This window comes from Sinocyclocheilus grahami, unplaced genomic scaffold, assembly GCF_001515645.1.
Source record: "Sinocyclocheilus grahami isolate Dianchi unplaced genomic scaffold, SAMN03320097.WGS_v1.1 scaffold333.1, whole genome shotgun sequence".
Classification (NCBI taxonomy): Eukaryota; Metazoa; Chordata; class Actinopteri; order Cypriniformes; family Cyprinidae; genus Sinocyclocheilus; species Sinocyclocheilus grahami.
In genome coordinates, this window is record NW_015505512.1 from 791,694 (window position 1) to 810,927 (window position 19,234).

The 19,234-nt window shown below is 36.9% G+C and overlaps 1 protein-coding gene across 1 annotated transcript in view; it reads left to right on the forward strand.

Annotated features, from left to right (window-relative positions):
- dnm2a (dynamin 2a) overlaps positions 1–19,234 on the forward strand; it is a 68,152-nt gene that overhangs the window by 30,552 nt on the left and 18,366 nt on the right. Inside the window, exons 2-10 of the mRNA XM_016295297.1 lie at positions 5,360–5,433; positions 7,376–7,525; positions 7,626–7,829; positions 8,177–8,275; positions 9,713–9,873; positions 10,058–10,200; positions 10,289–10,424; positions 10,601–10,668; positions 15,427–15,565. Of these exons, the coding sequence (XP_016150783.1) occupies positions 5,360–5,433; positions 7,376–7,525; positions 7,626–7,829; positions 8,177–8,275; positions 9,713–9,873; positions 10,058–10,200; positions 10,289–10,424; positions 10,601–10,668; positions 15,427–15,565 (1,174 nt within the window). The remainder of the gene's footprint in view (positions 1–5,359; positions 5,434–7,375; positions 7,526–7,625; positions 7,830–8,176; positions 8,276–9,712; positions 9,874–10,057; positions 10,201–10,288; positions 10,425–10,600; positions 10,669–15,426; positions 15,566–19,234) is intronic.

The window sequence follows — 19,234 nt, forward strand, 5'->3', positions numbered from 1 at the left end:
ATATATATATATATATATATATATATATATATATATATATATATATATATATATATATATATATATATGCTGCTCTCATCCAAGAAACTTGGAAAAAATATATATGGCATGTTTATGGTTTCCACAAAAATATGAAAGAGTTTTCCACTGTCAAACTGGACGTTGAACTATATATTGATAACAATAATAAATGTTTCTTGCTCAGCAAATCCGCATATTAGAATGATTTCTGAAGGATCATGTGACACTGAAGACTGGAGTAATGATGCTGAAAATTTAGCTTTTGAGATCAGAAAAAAAAAAAAATGTATTCGAACAGAAAACATTGTAATAATATTTTTCTGTATTTTTGATCAAATAAATGCAGCCTTGGTGGGCATAAGAGACTACTTTTTTTCCAAACTGTTGACCCTCAGTGTAAAAATAATATGTTACAAATTATACTAGTAATGAATAATGATATAAATAGTAGTCAAATGAAGCAGTCAAATGAATACATATTTACCTGACATCTTTTTCCATTTAAATGAGTGCATGTGTGTATGTGTAGGTGTTGGGCTTTGCTGGCAGAGTGGGTGTAAGTGGAGGGGGCACACAGGGGTTTTCATTCGCCCTTCTCCCCCTCCAGACTTTGGCCGTTGTCGTACATCCACGTGCTTCATGCAGCCAGACGGTGCTGTCTTCATGGGCCACACTTTAAAGCTCTGGCTTACTTTTGCATATGGCTGCATGATATATTAAAAATAAAATATTGTGGTATAGTGTAAGGTGACTGTCAAATGATGGTGCAGGGTTCAATTTAAATATATGTATATTAATGGCTTTTAGCACGCATTATATTTTGTGACACAGTGTTCAAGTGTCTGAAAACGGCTTGGTTCATTTACTGTGAATCGAACCATTCGAATTGAACACACAGAGCCAAGCCGAGCATCTCTTTGTGTATGGGCCTTCTTCTATTGTGTAGCTGTGTGTGTGTTTTTAAAGCATGGTCTGTCTTTCCCCTCGGGCTCTGCTGCATTGTGCATTAGGTGGGCCGGTGATTTCGGGGAAAGGACCGGCTGGATTCACAGCTGACTGCACCAGCTTTGATCAGGACCAGATGTAGAGCAGGATCTCCTGGAGAGGCAGGCTTACTCATTAAGACAGACTGTGATTGGACTCCTTGAACCCGCAGACACGCTTTCAACCCACCCATAGCATGTGGGATGCCATCAAAGCTTCCCATGTGGAAAAAGACACATCATTGGCATTTCATCATGTGTTTTTTAACTGTCCTAAAAGTCTGAAACAAAGTAAATGAAGGGAATTGTTCATAGTTTAAACAATGTTGTCTATGGCCAGTTTTATATTTCTGGATGACTGTTGTCATGGTTGATGACAGTTTATTAAGGTAAAATCCCATGCTTTTTTGCATGAAGTTTGTGTTACGTTAACATGTAAGACACAGCTGCTATTATCTAAGGAGTGTGGTAAATTGAGTTAGTTCACCCAAAAATAGAAGTCTTGTTGTTATTATTATTATTATTATTATCATTAAGATATTTTGAAGAATCTTAGTAACCAAATAGTATTGTTAACTACTGACTTCCATTGTGTGGATAATAAAAACACTTTAATTTCTCAAAATATCTGGATTAATCGTGTGCATGGAATACATTTGCCAGTTATGTCATCATGAATAAGGGCCGTTCACACGCAACGTGTTTTTGAAACGGTTGCATTCGTAAAAAAAAAAAAAAAAGTTGCGTTCAATCCTTCGCTGGCTGTGCTGATTTAAATCTAGTGGGTCTGGTGTCTTGTGTAGCAAGTTCAATGATGCAGGTAGTGACGATTCTCTCCGGCCAATCAGTGATCAGCAGGGTTTGCGCGTCACATTTTGGTAACGATACGGCTCGCTTGGTACCTCAGCCGAGGTGGTACTGAAAAAAGTACCAGATACTGTACACAGTGGAAAAGTCCCCAAAAGTGAGCCATACCGTACCGTACCATGCCGTGGAAAAGCAGCAATTGAGTATCTGCTGATACCGAGTCCCGATCCGATAATCATATATTCCTAGTGTTTGTTTCACAATTCAAGTACATTAAAGTTATTAAAATCAATCCAATGTTTGCAAAGTTGAGCAGAGAGCACAGGTAATATATTACAAGTAGGGATGTAACGATTAACCGCGAGCCAGTTGAAAATCGATTCAAATATGTGACGATTCAAATCGGTTGAGATGCTAAACAAATTCAGTTAGGGGCAGGAGTTTATATGAATGTATGTCTGAGGGGAACTTACTGGCTTTCGATGGTATTTTTTCTTTTCCTCTTGCCTCTGTATAATGCATATCAGGGCTCCAGACTCATTCTTCCCACTGGTCGCTCTTTTGCAACTAACTTTCTCAGCTGGTCGCACGAGCACACGATTTTCTCGCTATATACAGTATATATATATATATATCTTTCACTTTCGAATTCGTGATCTTGTTGTCACTGTTTTGCTTACATACATCTACACACCTTTCATTTTTTAAGACTAAAACAAAAGATGGATTTATTGTTATTCTTAATCAAAAAGCACAACAACAATAAATCAGTAAGTTACAATGACAAACTAGCTTACAAAACGTTTATTAACCCCCCCACAAGAATACCAGCATGTTCACCTTCTCTGGTTTAAGCAGCGGTCTTTTACTTGACTTTCGCTTGAAAACCATCCATCGTTTCCTCAAAATGCGTGTAATTTTTGCTGTAGCTGAGTAGGTATACTCTCTAAGTGCTGTTTCGCTATGCTTTCAGTTTCGTTTGCCCTTTGATGTTTCTCATATGCAACAGAAATTGCAGCGCTTATGAGTTGACCAACGCAGTGGTCGCACCAGTGCGACCGCACACAAAATTTAGTCGCACAGGCAGAAAAAATGGTCGCAGTCTGGAGCCCTGCATAAGTTCATAAGTGCAGCGCTGCTTTGTTTACAGCAGAAACCAAGAAAACGCTTTAAGCGCCACCTGCTGGCAGAGAGTGAATCTGCATCTCGTTCAGCTCGTCTGCTGTTTCTGTTTCATGCAGATATGTTTTATGCATAGTTTCACAAAACTGAAGTCAAACCATTCTGTTTTTGCTTCAAATTTAGAAATTATACAATGTAATTTAGATTAAAAACTGCTCATGTTGCATGTATGCAGCATCTTTGTTTGGATCACGATTAAAATGCAGTGGTTGCCTCTAATTTAAAATGTTAAGAGCACAGACAAAGCCTTAGTTTGTTTATTTGAAGAGATTTATTTGATTTGTGTTACTTATTTATTTGATTTGGGGCTTGTTTTAAATTGTAAATTTAGTTTAGTTATTTACATTTACATTAAATTTAAATGTTGTTATTTAGCAGATGCTTTTATTCAAGGCAACTAACAAATGAGGACAATAGAAGCAATCAAAACCAACAAAAGAGCAGTAATATGCAAGTGCTATATTAGTATATTATTATAGTGTTATTTCAATTTCACAAAGAAACGTACAGTATTTTGTCTAAGCAATAATAAAAGGACACATTTAATTTATAAAAAAAATCGTGAATCGAATCGTGAGTTGAGTGAATCGTTACATCCCTAATTACAAGTAAAATACATTTACTTTTAGTCATTTAGCAGACGCTTTTATCCAAAGCGACTTACAAATGAGGACAATACAAGCAATCAAAACCAACAAAAGAGCAATGATACGCAAGTGCTATAACAAGTCTCAGTTAGCTTAACGCAGTACACGTAGCAAGGGTTTTTTAAATAATAGAATAAATAAAAAGAAAACCGATAGAATAGAAAAAGAATAGAGCAAGCTAGTGTTGGAGGTCTTTTTTGCTTTTGTTAATTGTATAATAAATGAAAAGAAAACAGATAGAATACAAAAAGATTAGAAAGCAATCAGCAAATGAATAGAGTGCAAGTCTAAAAGGGACAAGTGTTTTTTTTTAAGAATAGAATTAGAATATAATAATAAAATATTATATTATAAGATCTCTCTGTGCACACACTGTAAAGACATTGGTAGATATAAACATGTTACAATGGTAGACACTGTAAACAGACTGTGTGGTCACAATTATGAATATGGGACTACTGTACTGATATAATCTTGTATTTTCCATGTACAATAAGCAGAATAATTGCAACATATGGTTATAAAGCATGAAGCTTGTGGTGCCAGAACGCCAGTCTATCAGTCAAATCCGAAGAATTTGAAGACGCAACCCATTGCAACGCGTTATGGCGTCTCAGATAGTCCGGCGGCAGATAAAAGTAAACAATAAATAAATGAGTGATCGTAACAAAAGTGCGCATCAAATACACTAAACGCGGAAGCTCAAATGTGTGTGACGCGCTAGAGACAGACCTCACTGGTTTTTGCATGTCACACACGTATATTTCTTCTTATTTTTGTTTTAATGGCAGCTGAGCATGCACATTTGAGCATCTTCTTTTCCGTTTAATGGGCGTTGATAAACCCACTTAAGTGCATACCGCCACCTACTGCATGACACCGGCATTACAGCTGACGTAAAATAAGGATCGGGCCGAGGAGAGCCGATACCGATCAGTTAAAACGCTTCATTTTTATTTTATTATTATTTTTAAAAATTCAATTACTTGGAAAAATACCTCGATTCAAATCCACTGAAAATGTGTTGGGTCATTTTAATGCACTATATAATAACATTACTATTTTATGTTTATAGCTAGCGAACTAAATAATAACATATAGCACAGATATTTGAAGTTAGCTCTATCGCCCCCTTGAGTACCGGAGAACATTACTCATGTACAGCGGGCCTTGTGTTCACAATGTTTTGGCCGTGTATTTGTGTCTGTTTTCACATACTTGGCAAGAGAACATTTTTGATTGAAAGTCTGCCTCATTTTCACTGATATTATTAAAAATGTGCCTTTTTTTGTCCTCTGTGCTGCTTATTAGATCTGCAAATATATTGGAGTATAAGGGCTGAAATTGCCCTGCTCTCAGCTCACAGTTTGATCTCAGAGGGTGTTTATAATGCGCCACAGTGTTATTAAATGCACCCTGATTTGGCTGCGAGATACAGCAGTGGCCATTCATTTGCAAAGGCGCCGCAGCCTCTTAGGAATCGCGGGCCTTCAAAAGATGCCACCATGTTTTAATATTCATTGCTACAAAGGGCCAGATAGCATTTTGGTTTGTGTGTGTGTGTTCTGATATGAATGCAAAGGGGTTGCTCCTAAACATTCGCCCCCTTACTCATGAATAATTTGATCAGTCATGTCACCCCTGAAAATTGAGCTTGATTGCTATGAATGACTCAAGAGTGTTTGTCTCTCCTCCATCACTTTCTCTCTCTTTTTATAGGGATTTCCTTCCCCGAGGCTCCGGCATCGTCACCCGCAGGCCTCTCATTCTGCAGCTAGTTAACAACAAAGCTGGTGAGTGTGTTGATGAGCACAGCACAACCAAACAAAGCCTTCTCAGGTATTTTTAGTATGTATGTATGCGGAAGGTTGAAACCACATGCTTTCATGTGTATTCATACTCAGTGCCCATAGTGTTTATGCTGGAGCTAAAGAGGTGTGACATTAAATTGGGTGTAAAACAGATGTGTCACCTTTGAAATAATATATGTACATGTATATAATTGTATAATGCATGTATATAATTGTTATGTTTAGTTGTTTTAACATTTTAATGGTTTAAATCCATTTTAATACTCAAAAATCGGTTGAATTCATAAAACTTTGATCATTTAATAATTTATTGCAATTTTAACAATAATAGAGCCCTTTGAAATGTGTTGTCTGTTTTATTTTTTCTGCAGCCAGTGTTTTATGATTTTGATATGAATTTATAATAAAATAAAAATGGTGGTTATCAAATGAATGCATAAACCCTTAACCACATCTTAAAATGTAATCAAATGAAATTTGAACAGTTCCTTTCATTTTTTTTTTTGACAAAGAAAACGCTACACAATAGAGGTTTATTCTAATTAAATGAAATTTGAACAATTTGATTCTTTTTTTTTTTTGATGAAGTGCTACACAATAGATAATTTATTCATACACATTTAGTCAAATTCTGTGTTGTAAAGTAAATAAATTGTAGTTTTTATGACTGGATCTGCAACACAGAAATGATTGGGCTCTATATCAGTCAACAAAATGTATATACTTATGTATTGCAATTCCTCTTACTAGTGGCACAGAAATGACGCTTCAGCTATAATAATGTCATCTTATTCTGTTTCCATAAATAAAGTAAGTTCCCCTCTGAAAATTCCCCTTCTAACATTTACATCTCTCAGCCACTTTAAAGCAATTATCATCATTTATATTGTTTTCAGCATGAGGCACTGTAATGTAGCGAGAACAAGAAAGTGCAAATGGAGAATTAATTCCCAACAGAAAGACATTACCGAACAAATTATCTTCCAAATGAGTGCAATTGACCATAAAGTTGAACATAACATAAAGCTGAACTGATGTTGTCTGCTTGTTATATGCACATTATCTGTGGATCATTCACATCATTGGGAATTGAAAAACAGTTTTTATTCCCGGCCAGTTCCATTTTGAAGTAATACTAGAATGAAATGAAGTTTGGTTCTGATAATGCAGAGGAGGGAAAATTGGAAAAGGGAAAAAAACGAATTCATTGAAGCATGTCTTCATTTCTAATTTTAGATTTTTTACATTGATATGAAAATATAAATTCAATTCAAGTGTGTGTGTGTGTGTGTGTGTGTGTGTGTGTGTGTGTGTGTGTGTGTGTGTAGTTACGTAATGCATTTGCGTTTGACCCATGGCCCTCAGTTTTAGTTTTTGGACCTTTGCATTGAAAATGTATGTGGAACAGTGTTATTTTAGTCTCACTGAAATGCTATTATATTTAGAAAAATATTTATTAATATTTTGAATATACATATATATTTTTATATATATTTCCCATTTTCTTTTTAATTAAAATAGTAATTTTGTGGTGTTTTACTATTATATATATATATATATATATATATATATATATAATTTTTATTTTTATTTTTTTTATGTCAATATAATATAATTTTATGAATTTCAGTTTTAGTTATATTACTACTAAAATTTAGCTAAAAGAAAATCAGTAATGCTGTTTTGGCACCTAAAAAAGGGGTTTCAGGTTACATTTATTTTAATTAAAGTATGGAATTTTATTATTATAATTTTTTTTTAGTTAATTATAAGAACTTGTGTAATGCTATCTCTCATGCTTTATTACAGTGATATGGTTTAGCCTTTAGGTGAGAATATTACTGTATGGTTTTCATGTCTTGTTTGCCTTGATGCTGAAATGTCATCGCTCTAAACCACACACACTCCATCGCTCTGTTTGTAGAATATGCGGAATTCTTGCACTGCAAAGGAAGGAAGTTCGTGGACTTTGATGAAGTCCGGCAGGAAGTTGAAGCAGAGACCGACAGGATTACCGGGTCCAATAAGGGCATCTCTCCTATTCCCATCAACCTGAGGGTTTACTCGCCACACGGTAATACAACACAAGGCTCCCTAAGACCACAGCTTTCCTCAGTCCACACTTAAATGCTGCCATTGTTAAAATGTCACTCGTCTCTTTCTCTGTTCAACAGTATTGAATCTGACTCTCATCGATTTGCCCGGTATGACTAAGGTTGCTGTGGGCGACCAGCCGCCAGACATCGAGCACCAGATTCGAGACATGATTATGCAGTTCATCTCTAGGGAAAGCTGCCTGATCCTCGCTGTCACCCCGGCCAACACTGACTTGGCCAACTCGGACGCTCTCAAGGTGGCTAAGGAAGTGGACCCTCAAGGTGAGGATTGCTGGGAGGGTTACACACGGATAAAATAACAAAAGGATGTGTATAGAGTTCACATAGTCATGGAAAACCTGGAAAATCAACCATAGCAAACCATAGTGAGGTCAGTATTATAAGTGAATCTGTCTTTATAAGTGAATAAAGTCTTTTGAGGACCTTCTTAGTGAATCACAGATGGTCTGAATGATTCCTTAGTGAATCAACCTGACTTAGAATTTTGGTCCAGTAATAATAAATTACTAGAAATGTTATGGAAATTAATTGGTCAAAAGAGTGGGAGCCCTGTGTGTTGAACACAAACCCTGAGGATGTTGTTATTGTGTTTTTGTTTGTTTCAACAGGACTGCGTACCATCGGTGTGATTACTAAACTGGATCTAATGGATGAGGGTACAGACGCCCGGGATATCCTGGAAAATAAACTCTTACCACTGCGTAGAGGTGGGCAGTTTGTACTTAACACAGTCACATTACAGCAGTGTCATTTATGGACAATTTCTTATTATTTATGAGTCATTTTATGTCACCGTAACCATACTGTACATTGCTATTCAGAAGTTTGGGGTCGATAAGAATTTCTTGTTTTGGAAATATATAAAAAAGGATCAGAAATGCAGTAAAATTGTGACATATTACAATTTAAAATTATCAACCATAGCAAACCATAGTGAGGTCAGTATTATAAGTGAATCTGTCTTTATAAGTGAATAAAGTCTTTTGAGGACCTTCTTAGTGAATCACAGATGGTCTGAATGATTCCTTAGTGAATCAACCTGACTTAGAATTTTGGTCCAGTAATAATAAATGACTAGAAATGTTATGGAAATTAATTGGTCAAAAGAGTGGGAGCCCTGTGTGTTGAACACAAACCCTGAGGATGTTGTTATTGTGTTTTTGTTTGTTTCAACAGGACTGCGTACCATCGGTGTGATTACTAAACTGGATCTAATGGATGAGGGTACAGACGCCCGGGATATCCTGGAAAATAAACTCTTACCACTGCGTAGAGGTGGGCAGTTTGTACTTAACACAGTCACATTACAGCAGTGTCATTTATGGACAATTTCTTATTATTTATGAGTCATTTTATGTCACCGTAACCATACTGTACATTGCTATTCAGAAGTTTGGGGTCGATAAGAATTTCTTGTTTTGGAAATATATAAAAAAGGATCAGAAATGCAGTAAAATTGTGACATATTACAATTTAAAATAACTGTTTTGTATTTTATTATGTTTAAAAAATGTAATTTATTCCTGTGATGCAAAGCTGAATTTTCAGCAGTCATTACTCCAGTCTTCAGTGTCACATGATCCTTCAGAAATCATATCTTTGATGAATAGAGAGTTAAAAAGAACAGCATTAATCTGAAATAGAAATCTTTATATGTATCTGTTGCTTCTGATCAATTTAATGCATCCGTGGCCGTGCTGAATAAAAGTTAATAAATAAAAGAAATAAAAATATATACATAATACTGACTGACCAAACTTTTGAACAGCAATGCATCTTATTTAATTTGAAATCCAACAAAAAATACAATATAATATAATGATAACTATTCTCTAGGTGGAGAAGAAGCTTCCCATATATTTTTGTTGACTTACTCTATAGTATTCGAAAGTTCTTTCTTCTTGTCCTGACTTGTTTTGGACATGTCCTGTCCTGTATTATTACACCCCTTACTGTTTCTTTGTTATTCTCACATGTAAATAACATGAAGCATTCATATCCACTGATACTAGTGCATATATCAGTCGCAGTATAAACAATATTGCAAAATTTCAGTTGACACATTTCTATCATTGCACGGTGTATATATAGTCAAATCGTCCAGCCCTGGCACACGCTATTTATTGCCGCTTTCCCTGTCCCAGGTTATATTGGCGTAGTGAACCGAAGTCAGAAAGACATAGATGGCAGGAAGGACATTCGCGCTGCACTGGCAGCAGAAAGGAAGTTTTTCCTGTCCCACCCCAGTTACAGACACATGGCTGAACGAATGGGAACACCGCACCTGCAGAAGGCCCTCAACCAGGTAGGACCAAATCGCCTTTACGCAAAAATGCGGTTATGGATTTGCATAAATAACTGACGATTTTAGAAAAAATTTGTGTACAGTTATGTAAATGAAGCTAATGCCTGAAAACGACTTAATTTAGTCAATGTCACCTTCTGTTTTGCGCCTTTCTGTGTATCACTTCCTCTTCTTTTATTTTTAGCAATTGACCAACCACATCCGGGACACGCTACCCGGCTTGCGCAGCAAACTCCAGTCTCAGCTTCTCTCTCTGGAAAAAGAGGTGGAAGAGTATAAGAACTTCCGCCCGGATGACCCTACGCGAAAAACCAAGGCCCTGCTGCAGTGAGTGTTTATGGCAGGTCACTGACTCAAGCAGTTTCTGGGCTATAAACTGTAGACAGATGTTTATAGCTCTGAGTACCTCTTTCAGGATGGTCCAGCAGTTTGGAGTGGACTTTGAGAAGTGCATCGAGGGGTCCGGAGACCAGGTGGACACGGCAGAGCTGTCCGGAGGTGCCAGGATTAACCGAATTTTCCATGAGCGCTTCCCCTTCGAGCTGGTCAAGGTAAATGCTTCGTTTCAGCAGAACACTTAGTTTTGTCTGCTTTTGAGCTGATAAAGTTGGTCTGAATGTCTGGAAATACTACTTTGATCTTTAGATAACACGTCCCAACAAGTTTCCGGGAAACCCGGTATGCCACACAGGTGCAGTGGCTTATGAAGTCTCTCTCTCTCTTTCAGATTGTGTTTGACGAGAAGCAGCTCCGGCGAGAAATCAGTCACGCCATTAAGAACGTCCATGGTGTCAGGCAAGTGGTGTCCCGTTGACGGCAAGCGATCGTCAACCCTGCAGGCCATATGGCGGCATGAAAGCCACAGCACTTATGTCCTCTGTTCACTGACTAATATCGCACTCTTTCACTTGTCACACGCATTCTTTCTTTCTCTCTCTCTCGTGTGTTATAGTAAGGCCATGCTTTCACAACACAGCTACCAGAATCGCTTTACTGCTCACGGTTTTCCTTATCATCTATCATATATGTCTTGTTTTAAATATAATTAAAATCGTACATATTGCATCTGTTAGTAGATGTATATATCAGTAATAGTGGCGTTTTAAAGTATTTTCTGCATGTCACCACCGTTTTCAACAATACCGTATTTTCCAGAAAATAAGCCATTCTTGACTATAAGTTGCATCAGGTCAAAATTTGCAGTCTTTTATAAGTCTTTTTTCTTACATTCAGAAATCATGTAAAATAAAATTAAAAAATACATTGAATAGTTTACAAACATTATAAAATTATATACAAACATGTATTTTATTTTCCCTTACTAAAATCCTTTAAATTTAACTGTTAACAGAACAGAACAGGAATGGAAAAATCATTGGAAAAAAAAAATATATAAAAAAGGGTTAAAACTGGCATATATTATAGTGGCATTCATTATAAACAGCATTATATATTATTATAAAGACTAGCCTAAACAAATGTATTTAAAGTGAAACTGAAACGACCGGTGCGTAGGGAAATTTGCTTTATTAATAAACCTGAGCTCATGTACTTCTCACATTTGGCAAATTCAAATTCAAATCCATGTTTTGCTTGCTTGACGGTAAGTGCATTATATAAGACATATATATGTCTGATGAAAATAAAACTTGTGTAAGACTTACACTGCCATTCAAAAGTTTGGGATCAGTAAGACTTGTAATGTTTTTTAAGAAGTCTCTTCTGCTCATCAAGGCTGCATTTATTTCATCAAAAATACATAAAAAAACAGTAATCTTGCAAAATGTTATTACAATATAAAATAATGGTTTCTATTTTAATATCCTTTAAAATATCATTTATTTCTGTGATGCAAAGCTGAATTTCCATCAGCCATTACTCCAGTATGAAGTGTCACACGATCCTTCAGAAATCATACTAATATGCTGATTTATTATTAGAATTATCAATGTTGGCTACAGTTATGCTGCCAAATATTTTTTGGGAAACTGCGATACTTTTTTTCAGGATTCTTTGATGAATAAAAAGTTAAAAAGAACAGCATTTATTCAAAATATAAATCTTTTCTAACAATATCAATCTTTGCTATCACTTCTTATCAATTTAACACATCCTTGCTGAATAAAAGTTTTAATTTCTTTCAAAAAAAGAAAGAAGAAAAATGTACTGACCCCAAACTTTTGAACTGTAGTGGATATTGTTAGAAAAGATTTCTATTTTAAATAAATACTCTTCTTTTTAACTTTTTATTCATCAAAGAATCCTGAAAAAAAGTATCACAAGTTCCAACAAATATGAAGCAGCACAACAGTTTCCAGCACTGATAATAAATCAGCATATTAGAATGATTTCTGAAGATCATGTGACACTGAAGACTGGAGGAATGATGCTGAAAATTCAGCGATGCATCACAGTAATAAATTAGATTTCAATGTATATTAAAATAGAAAAACATTATTTTACATCATGATAATATTTCACAATATTAAAATTTTCCCTGTATTTTTGATCAAATAAATGCAGCCTTGATGAGCATAAGAAACAAATTTTTGACCGGTAGTGTACATTCTGGAAAATATATCTCATTATATAGACCCTTTTAGGGCCGATGTCACAATTACGTCACAGCGCTAGCTGGAGGCAAAACAAAGGGAAAACTGGAGGCGGCCAATTCAAACCAGCACAGATTCGGCTTCATAAGGAGCTTAAAATATCATCTTGTGATGTTGGGTGCCAGAATCGACGTTGTTGTTGTTATGGGTGCGTCTAAAGATTTCTTATGCATCTCACGACTATGTCGTGTATGAAATAATGTCTGTGTGCATGTGTGTAAAACAACAAACTGACGATTTATATGCTTAATAATTTTTAATTGTATATACATTGTTGTGATTAATTGTGGCTGGAATAATAATGTAGCTGTAAAAATAGTTGCCAGCTGAAATTGCAATGTAAATACATCTTCATGAGACTTCATTAGAAGATATATAAGATAGACACGGTGAGTTTGTCTTGAATCCTGTCAGATCGTCCAAGTTTTGAGTAAGCATGTACAGGTCGGCCGATCTGGTTTTGTCCGTTAAAGTTAACCTTTTCAAATAACAATCGTGGTCCCGGACAACGAGTGACTTTACATATGCAGGTAAAATCAGATTTTCTCCAGTCATTGTTAAAAAAACAAGCTAACAAACTTCATAGCTAGCGTTAGTGAAGCAGTCAGGGGAATCTTTCTGCCTCCACCTAAGCTCCGCCCACAGAAAAACGTCACAATGTTTACTAATAGAAAAAGGGTCCATAGAAAATATTATATTTATTTATACATGTAAGTACATTTGTATAGGAACATCCACATTCTGAGGCACTAAACTTCAAATTTGTGTGATGTCTGTATAACTAGATATGCGCCGAATACAATAACAAAATGCAGATTTTATACATGCAAAATATATTGCGGACGTATATTGTTGCACCTCCAAATTTTTGTGCTCATTTTAAGAAAATATTTTTGCTCTCACCCCCTTTTGTTCTATCGTTGTTTGCAGCACATTGTTGTTCATAATGTAGTTGCTCATACTACAAGATTGTGCTAATAACATAAACATTTTCTAGTTAAGATTGAGACTGAAAAATGTTTGTAATGTAGTTGCTCATACTACAAGATTGTGCTGATAATATAAAGTTCTAGTGAAGATTGAGACTGAAAAAGAGTCCAAGACAAGTCCACATGCTCCTGAGTCCTTGAACTTGGTTTCTAGGGGCCTGTTTACACCTGGTAACTTCATGCGTTTTCTCTGATCGATATGCTTTGTTAAAACGGATGTTTTAACACAGCATATCGAAAATGTAGCATATTAAAATGTACCCGAGCTCACTTCAATGCAATCAACAGATATGCACTGCATTTTATTCATCATCAGCTAATTTCAAGAGCAAAGTCCCAGACCACCTTCTGAAGTGGTTTGAGTGATCAGATTTAAGTCTATCTCAAAAGCGTTTCAGAGGGCATTTAAACCTGGTCTTTTCACAATTAGATAGCTATCCGATCAGAGAAAACGCATGGAGTGCCCAGGTGTAAACAGGCCCTAGGACCAAAAGCATGAAAATATGTTCTTAAAGGGGTGGTTGATTGCGATTTCACTTTTTTAACGTTAGTTAGTATGTAATGTTGCTGTTTGAGCATAAACAATATCTGCAAAGTTACGAAGCTGAAAGTTCAATGCAAACGGAGATATCGTCTTTTAAAATTCTGGCAGTTTAATGCCTACAAAAACGCCTGGTAGGAACTACAACGAGTTACTTCCCGGGTTTGTGATGTAACAAACCCAGATAAACCCCGCCCCCGGTAAAAATAGGCCTACCATTAAAAGCCATGCTTGCACACGTTCTGACAGAATCCTCTTCAATAATATCCTCTGCTACTCAATCGAGCTCAAACTGATAAGCGATATTAAAGACGCCGTTGTTTACAATACAACCGGAGTACATGCTGCTGAGGCGAGGGGCGGGACGTTTAAACGCGCACTAGAGGCAGTTTAGCCAATCACAACACACTGGGCTAGCTAACCAATCAGAGCCCATCGCCTATTTCTGAGGGAGGGGCTTCATAAAAGAAGGAAATGATCAGCGTGTTTCTCAGAGAAGGGACAGAGCGGTGTGGAATAAAGGTAAATTATGTGAAAAATTATGCGTTTTTAAAAAAACAAAGCATTAACGCATGTTAGACTGCACCCCATAAACACAATCAAGCCTAGAAAAAAAACAGTGAACCACCCCTTTAAAGAACTGATTTGAGGACTAAGACCAAGACAGTGAAATTGTGATATTGGACTCAAGGACCAAAACCAAGACTATGAAAATATGGTCTTGAACTCGGACTCGAGGACCAAGAGCAAGAAAATATGATCTTATACTCTGACTCAAGGACCAAGACCTTGAAAATAGGATCTTGAATTCGGACTTGAGGATCAAGAACATGAAGATGTGATCTTGGACTCAAGGACCAAAATTGAGACCATGAGAATATAGTCTGAAAAATGTGGACTCTGTCATGTCCAACTCTACCCTTTTCTGCTCTTGGTTATGACCCAGACTCAATTGAGTTGCTTACCACATGTCTACAACCAAAGTGAGCATCAGTTACCCTGTGATTAAGTCTCTCTTGTGAGACCCTCAAATGTTGGTCTACGACTGCAAAAACGGTGTTATGAGGGCATGGCCTAAAGCGATTTTAAGAGAAACCTTATCTCTGAAATGTCTAATTGACTTCTTTTTCCCCACAGCGAGCCACGCTCATCTGTCCGTTTATTATTTAGAACTCACTTTATTTTTTGTTTTAGTCTTTGTGAGCTAAACTTTATCCTCTTCTTTCCCTCCACTTCACCTCCAAGTATCCTAACTTCACACGGTTTCAGTTCTATTTTAATGTCATCGTCACAAATATCTGTCTTTGAGTTAGTTTTTGGCACTTGTTGTTGTTGTTTTGTTTTTTTTTCTCCTCACTGTTTGTCTCTGTCCTCTTACGTCCTGCTGTCTGTCTGTCCTGTGCGTTCTCAGAATTGGGCTGTTCACTCCAGATCTGGCGTTTGAAGCCATCGTGAAAAAGCAGATCATTAAGCTGAAAGAGCCCTGTCTGAAATGTATCGATCTGGTTATTCAGGAGCTCATCAACACAGTCAGGCATTGCACCAACAAGGTACTGCAGTACCCCAGCCTGGCTACCGGGGGGCTTCCTATGAGGGGGTCACACTACACCTGAGACAAACAGACGGGGCTTTCGGTGGAAAGCAAGAGCGAGAGTCGGAAGTTGTACATGTTTGTGTGGCGGTGTGACCCCCTCGACCCCCCCCGGCTGCCGTGTGTGCTGGCTCTGCTGTCGTGTGTTGGGGTGTTGTGATGGTCTTGTGACAAGGAGATGAGCGGAGAATTTCACTCTCTGGTCATCTACGGTCTAAAAGGGACGAGCCAGGGGTCCTGCAACATTCTAAGCACCTCTGTAGCCAAGGGTCAAAATGAAATGTAAGGGCTTTTTGAGGCCAGTTCACACCAAGTCTGAAATTTGTTCACAAGATGCTTGCATATTAAGTAAAGGTGGGATCGGTGGGGTCTTAATGATTCGAGTGACAATACTTTTTTTTGTTTTAAAGGTTTTTTTTTTTTTTTTTGCATTTTTTCCTTTATTATGATAGGACAGATCAGAGCTGACAGGAAGCGAAGTGGGAGAGAGATAAGGTCCTCGAGTTAGGATTCGAGCTCGGGACGCCCGTAGCGCAATGGCACTCTATGTCGGCGCGCTGCCCACCCAGTGACAATTCTTTTAGTTAATTTGAGACCGTAATTGATTGCATTATTAATCATAAAAAAAGAAGTACACAGGACTGTAGCATACTTATAAAAAAATTTTTTTACTTTTTAAAAAAATAATATACTTAAAAAGAATATACTTAAGTGAAAACTGAATGTAATGTTTTCAGATACTTAACTGTGTTATTTGCATTTGAATGAAAATGTATTATAATATATATATATATATATATATATATATATATATATTTATTTATTTATTTATTTATTAAATATGTTTAGTTGAACTATTGTTTTTTGATTAGTTTAAGTAGAATTAAGTAGGGCTGGGCGATATAGCTAAAAAACTATGTAATGTTTCATATCGTACGGTATTTATAATTATTGACATTTTTATAACCCTTTTTAAAACAAAAAGCAATAGATTTTTTTTTAATTTAACCACTGTATTTTTAATTTACCCCGTTTATTAAGACAACAAATATTTTTTGATTTGTTTTGACAGTCAAACATAAAATTAAAATTAATCCTCCTTTCTTATGTTTTATATGCAGATTAAATAAGTCTTAAGGAAACGTTTGTATCGTCTCCCGAGGCCACAGAATGAGCAAAATAATGCAGTGTATTAAGTTGTTTATTCAGTGCAATGAAATAACAACTGTCTATAAAAAAAACGTGCATAACATCTAAATTAACATATATAAATCTAATATAATTTCGTAAATTGCATAAACAATTATGAACAAAACAGCATCATGTATTTATGCATTGCTTAATCCAAAGAGCCAAAGCGCCATTCACACAGACTGCATTTAAAAACATAAGAGATGCAGTGAAATGGAATAAACCTCCACAAATTCGCGACGTGTTTTATAAAAGTTTAAACTTTTTTACTACATCTCTTGTGTGAAACGCGAGTGCAGCAGTCATATTTGTCCGTCTAAAAAATGTGCTGAATATGCGTTCTGTGTGAATGGCTTGGTTTCGGTTTTAACCTAATCAAGATCAAGATGCTTCTAAGCATTGAGCTTCTGTATTTCTGTAATATTTTGAATGCATAACGCAGCAGCGGCGCGTCTCGTGGGCTAGACTAACAAAACATTCAAATGCAACAACGTCACTTACATCATCATCACCGCATCTCATGCTCCACTGACGAGGCACAGCACTCATTACAACATGTGTTCGTGTTCGTGGGCTGTCTGCGTCACTCATAGCACGTGCCTATATCATGCGCTATATCGGAAAAAAAATAATATCGTTATCGATGAAGGTGTACCGTCGATAAATACCGATACCGTTTTATCGCCCAGGCCTAGAATTAAGTACATATGTACGTGTAATTTCATAATTACTTCAGTGAGAGTACATTGTGAGTCTTTTTCACCAATTTAAATTAACAACTCATTGGTTTGAAGGTCTCTTTAAGATTAAGTAGATCTATATTTGCGTCCGCATATTTGTGTCGCTAACTTTTTTTCCCCAAGCCTAACTTAAGGCGGACGCACACCGGATGAGAAGCGCAGCGTCGCGCCACGTCTTTAAAAATTCAAACACTTTGTTTTATATGAGTGTACACACACCAGCGGCGCCATTCAGCGTCTGTCCGTGGCACCCAGCAATGGCTCAGGACATTGTTCAAAACTGTGCGTTCGAATTTTAAAGATGCGACGCGATGCGGCACTGCGCTTCTCGTCCGGTGTGTGTCTGCCTTAAGAATACAAATTTTGCTGTGGTGCGGTGTTTTCTCCACATTGGCTGAAGAATACAGATGTAGAAGAACTATTAAATTCAGCGTGAAAATTCACCCTATCTATTATAAAAATACATATTATAGATCTTATTGTGACCAATTAATTAATGCATGTTACAACATGGAAAAAAATATATGTTTCATTGTGACTTTAACAGAACCAAGCATCGTGAAAACCATTTGATTCCGGTACTTCCAAAAATACAATGAATCTTTGTCAGCTTTTTTTTTTTTTTTGGAGGTCAGTTGTTTTAATATTTAATACATTTACAAATAGTTATACTGTGTAGTAGCATTGGAATATTTGTGGTGTGGAAAAATGCTAATATTTTAGACTAGTTATATTGGACGTTGCGTAAACAAGCTCTTCTAGGGTCTGTTTATTGTTGTGAAAAACAAATACATAATTCTTGGATGTGAAAACCTGCGGCTCCCCCTTTTGGACCTAGTTTGTATCTGTTCATAGATAAGCAATGATTAATCAACTAAAAGTTTCCTCTCTTTTTATTCTTCCCCTTCTTTCTCTTTTTCTGTCCTTTTTTTTAACACCTCAACACTTCTTCTCCCCCCTGCCCACTGGCATCACCCTGACCCCCTCAGAACGGGGTTGTTCACCCCTGATCTGGCCTTTGAGACTATAGTGAAAAAACAGATCCGCAAACTGAAAGAGCCCAGCCTGAAATGTGTGGACCTGGTGGTGTCCGAACTCACCACCCTCATCAGGAAAAGTGCCAACAAGGTAACCAGGAGCGGCTCGAGATTAGGCGGAGTGAAAAAAACTCCCCATTCCTCCATTTCCACGCGCTGCCACCCACCCAGCTTTCCACCTTTATCAGTCAGCCACGCCCTCTCCGCCTCACCCTCCGTGTGTGTCCATGTGACTCGTCCGAAGTTCTGTTTCATAATGAGTCTTACATTTTCATATCCCATGTGAATCAAACCAATAAAAAACATCCAGATTGTTTGGAAAAATTGGGTGTTTCCAAGCTGAGTCAGCTTTAGAGCCCCAGTTTCAGTGTTTGTCAGTGGCACATCACCTCTATTCACACTTTGTTGCTTGAGTAGAGCATCAGTGAGCCTGCACCACTGACTGTAGAAGTAAAAGACATACAGAAACAGATGCTTTGCCTCCTACCCCAGACACAAAAGGCTGCTGCTGTGTCATAGCAACAAAGAACCATTCACCTGCTATCTTGTGGTTATATGTGGAGCTGCAGTGCATTACTTGATTCCGTCCTCCCTCTCGAATGTCACATACTTTTTGAAATGTTCCCATTCTTTCCTTTCTTAAATCACTATTTCACTCTC